This window comes from Dendrobium catenatum, unplaced genomic scaffold (genome assembly GCF_001605985.2).
Source record: "Dendrobium catenatum unplaced genomic scaffold, ASM160598v2 fragScaff_scaffold_1481, whole genome shotgun sequence".
Lineage (NCBI taxonomy): Eukaryota > Viridiplantae > Streptophyta > Magnoliopsida > Asparagales > Orchidaceae > Dendrobium > Dendrobium catenatum.
In genome coordinates, this window is record NW_021319943.1 from 352,179 (window position 1) to 356,240 (window position 4,062).

General features: G+C 34.3%; 1 protein-coding gene across 1 annotated transcript; it reads right to left on the reverse strand.

Moving 5' to 3' along the window:
• Positions 1–2,121: 2,121 nt before the first annotated feature.
• Positions 2,122–3,520, reverse strand: LOC110108752 (LOB domain-containing protein 1-like). Its single transcript, XM_020839517.2, has 2 exons — positions 3,241–3,520; positions 2,122–2,817 (listed from the first exon to the last, which is right to left on the reverse strand). Exons 1-2 carry the CDS (start codon positions 3,478–3,480, stop codon positions 2,467–2,469), a joined length of 591 nt encoding a protein of 196 aa, XP_020695176.1. The 5' UTR covers positions 3,481–3,520; the 3' UTR covers positions 2,122–2,466.
• Between the last annotated feature and the right edge of the window lie 542 nt (positions 3,521–4,062).

Genomic DNA, 4,062 nt, shown 5'->3' on the forward strand with positions numbered 1-4,062 from the left:
AATCACTGTAAGGTTATTCATACTAAGCTCATGGGTTTGTCTGTTGGTCTTGATTTCTGTCATAAGAAAGGTATTACTAATGTGACTATTGAGGTGGATGCTTTGAGTTTAATTCAGATTATTCAAAAGGAGAATATGGGTTATCCTAATCTTTTTATATTTTTAGAAGAATTAAACAGTTGCTTGCTGACCTAAATTATACTATTGCCCATATCTTTCATGGGGGAAATGCTTGTGCTGACTGGTTGACCAAGTTTGGGTTCTAGAGTGTTTTTGTTAAGGAGTTTGAGGAGTCTAATTTGCCTGTTTTATTGAGAGGCTTAGTCAAGCTTGATAAACTGGGTTTACCTTATATTAGAACTGACTAGTGTTTTTTTTCTTCTTGGTTTGATGGGTCTTTTATTTTCTTCGTGTCTTTGATGTGGCCATTTCTGTCTTGGTTTGATTGTCTTGTTGATCTACAAAGATGTTGCTAGTTGGGTTAATCTTTGGAGTTATGGCTGGGAGGTGGATTTCTTTGTTTTCTGGCTCTGTCTTCTTTTTCTAATTTTGTTTGGTATTGCTGGATGGGGAGAGGTATGTGAGGGGCTATGTTTCTTTGAGGCCCTTTAACATTTATCTATGTTATAGAGTGATTGTTGGTTCTTTTCCGAAGTTCAGGATTCTCCAGGTGGTGAAGGTGGTTTGGCATACTGTTTATTATTATTTTGATCTTTATGTGCATCTTAATTTGAATTGGAACTATAATATGTTTTTCAGTTTTTTTATGGGTGCCTCTACTCGGCCGAGCACTTCCAATCTCCTGTCTCAATGGGGCTGTGCTGGCTACAACAATGTTGGTTTGTTTCAGAACTTTTTGTGGCTGGACAATGTTGGGAGTTTACCTCTGATGATTGGTAATTTTGTTTATTGTCTGTTATTTTGCTTTTAGGTTTTGTTGTGGTTCTTTTGCAGGTTTACTATCACCTGGAGGGGATTTTTTGTCAGAAAGTTTGTGCTGATTGTTTTAATCTGGATCTTTTTGTTTTCTGGGCGCATTCGTGGTGCCACCTTAGAGTGTATCTAGGTAATTTTGTATTTTGGTTAGATGGGGACAATCAGCTCTTAGTTTTTTCTTTCTTTTAATGATTGTAGCTCTTCGAGCATTAGTGGGCTGAAGTCCCCTTAAGGACTATGTAATTTTGTTTTATATTAACTCGTAGGCCCCTCTATGAGTTTCAACTAAAAATAAAATAAAATAAAATAAAAAAAAATATCTGGAAAGTAATAAAAAGACAATAAGCAAACATGAGCGTGACAACAGATTGGAAAGTAAAACAATGAGAAAGCTGCCAATAGAAAACCTTAAGTTATTGCTATTTTAGGGGCATCTACCATAAGATTTAAAAAAAAAAATTTCATAAGGGAAAATTTAGCCACATGCTTGAAATCTATGGGCATGATGGAATAATTTAAATGAAAATTTGAATCTGATATAAATATGGAAAGGTTGGAAGTAAGTTAGAAAATTTAAGACTATTTGGATAAGCCTATATATATTTAAATACTGTGGTTTGAAAACCTGCCGGCAGTGCTTTTTTTTTTTTCCCCCATTTTTCTCTCTTTCATTATCCAAGCCTTTGCATACTTAGCAATTTTTCCTATTCACACCATACAGCCAAATTCCATCGCTTCCAAAAAATTCTCTTAGTAACCTCATATATTATCATCTTCCCATACATAACTACAGTTGAAATTTATCTGAAACAAATGAATAATGCCTCAGTAATCTTAACGCCCCTCTTCATCACAATTCTTCATGGAAGAAAAAAATTTCAGAAAAAAGAGAGTAATTTTTTTTCTAAATTTTTTTCAGAAAAAAAAATCTCACCTCTTTTCCAGGATGAATTTTCTAACTTTTGAATATTAATTCAAAATTTACAAAATTCATCAAGAGCAACAAAGCCATGAGAACATTCGGTTCATTTGAGACATCTTTCTTACTACTTTATAAAATAATTTTTAAGTAGAAAATTTTCTAATTCAAAAATTTTTTTACTAAAAAATTGCTTTAAAAATAGTAAGAACGCTATCCCAAACAGAACTTAAATATTTCTTCACTTCTCGTCAATCAAAATTAAGCTAAATCATTATCAAGCTGTGACTAAAATTATATTAGAATATCCTGACACAAATTATCTCATAATGAGCTTCATTATTATTAAATTTAACTTGAGATCAATGCAATATAAAGTCTTCATATATCCCACTAATCTCAAAATAAACTCAATAATATTCGAAAAAAAATAGGTAAGAATATACTGACATAAATTGCATTATTATAAGCTTGAATGCTCTTGAATTTTCAAGAGCAATGAAGCCTATTCTAATGATAATTTTGTCAGTATATCCGTACACAAATTCTTCATTATTCAAACTCATTCCGATTCTAATTTGTACCAGAATATCCAGACAAACTTCTTCTCATCAAGATGCCCACAGTGTTTCTTCCCTGATGGTGCCATGGCTGTTATCGTCAAGAAGGAAATCATCCAAGCCTTCAAAGGGATTCAAAGCAGCAGAAGGAGAGTTAACTGGAAGCTGTGGCAAGGAGGAGAAGTCCATGTCCTTGTAGAAGAGAGTGAGGATTTGGGCGTGTTGGGTCTCGACGGCGAGGAGCTGGGCTCTGCAGCGAGCAAGCTGCGCCTGGAGATCGACTACTTGCTTCTGTAAATAGCAGATAGCGCCGGCGCAGCCGTAAACCGGGTCTCTGATTCTTACGTTGGCCTCGTAGACCATGCTGCTCACTGCGTCTGCTCTTTGGCTTTCCGGCAGCTCCTGATCATTATCCGGCGAGCTAATGTCAGAATTAACGGGTATTGTTACATTTTAATTAAAAAGTTAAGATTAATTTGATATGTTACATTGTAGTTAATATTTGATCATAAAGAATTTTGAAATTCTGGAACTTATTTTGAAAGAGTAAATACAAAAAAATATTGACTGTTCATGAATCATCTCAAAATCAAATTTTTTAAATTCATGAGATATTTTGACCTTAATTTTCTCTAATAGTTTTTTTAAAAAATACGACTAACGTCAAAAAACAAGTAATTAAAGACAATTTTAATAGAAATTACGATAACAATTAAAATATAATCACATTATAATCCAAATTATCAACAGCAACAGTCAAATCACGCAAAATTTTCCAGCACAGCTCCATGAAGCGTAGATAAAAGAAGAGAACAGCATAATTACTTGCAGAGATTTGATGATATTGCTGGCGCCGAAGACATGGTGAGCTGTGGTGAATTTAAGGGGCTCGGTGGGAGGAAAGTAAGGTGCGAGAATGCATTGGTTGGCGCAGCGGCGGCGGAGAATCTTACAGGCGGCGCACGGGCTCTGGTAACTAGTCTTGGGAGTCTGGGCTTGAGGGAGTGGAGGGGAGGAGGAAGAAGAAGAGGTGGAAGAGAAAAGAGGATAGAGGCTTGATTCCATGTTCTAATGCAGGGTGTGAAAAGGAGGATTGGAGGTTGGAGTTTCAGGCCTTGACTGAATATGTTGGAGAAGGGAAGTAGCTTTATTTATAGAAGGGGAATGGGACTTGGCAAGCTTGGGTTTGGGATATGGGAGGAAATTCTAATTAGTAATTGGATGATTGGGATATTAATATTTTATGTTTTGTATGATATTTAATAGTTTATAATTGTGTCAGCCAATATTAATTTTTATATTTTTATATTTTAATAATTTGTTTTTTATTTTTTAATACACAATAAGGATGTCATTCTTATAAATAAACTTAATTGGGATAGTTTTATTATGCTTTCTAAAACTAACTTTTTTAATACAAGAATTTTTAAACAGGAAAATTTTATAGTAAAAAGCAACAGTTGTCAAAACGAAGTCTTAGGCTTCGTTTCGGACGGCTTTTTTATTGCTTTTTAAAACGGAGTTTTAGTAAAAAATAAATAAATAAATTGTACTAAAACTTCGTTTTAGAAAGCAGTAAAAAAGCTGTCCCAAACGAAGCCTTTTCGGACGGCTTTCTTTCTGCCTCTTAAAGCACTTTCTAGTAGA

Bases quoted from the DNA above. Each gene is read 5' to 3' on its own strand.
- LOC110108752 (XM_020839517.2), bottom strand. From the start codon at position 3,480: ATGGAATCAAGCCTCTATCCTCTTTTCTCTTCCACCTCTTCTTCTTCC. The intron at 2,818-3,240 runs GTAATTATGCTG...GATAATGATCAG, and splicing joins ATATCATCAAATCTCTGCAA to GAGCTGCCGGAAAGCCAAAG.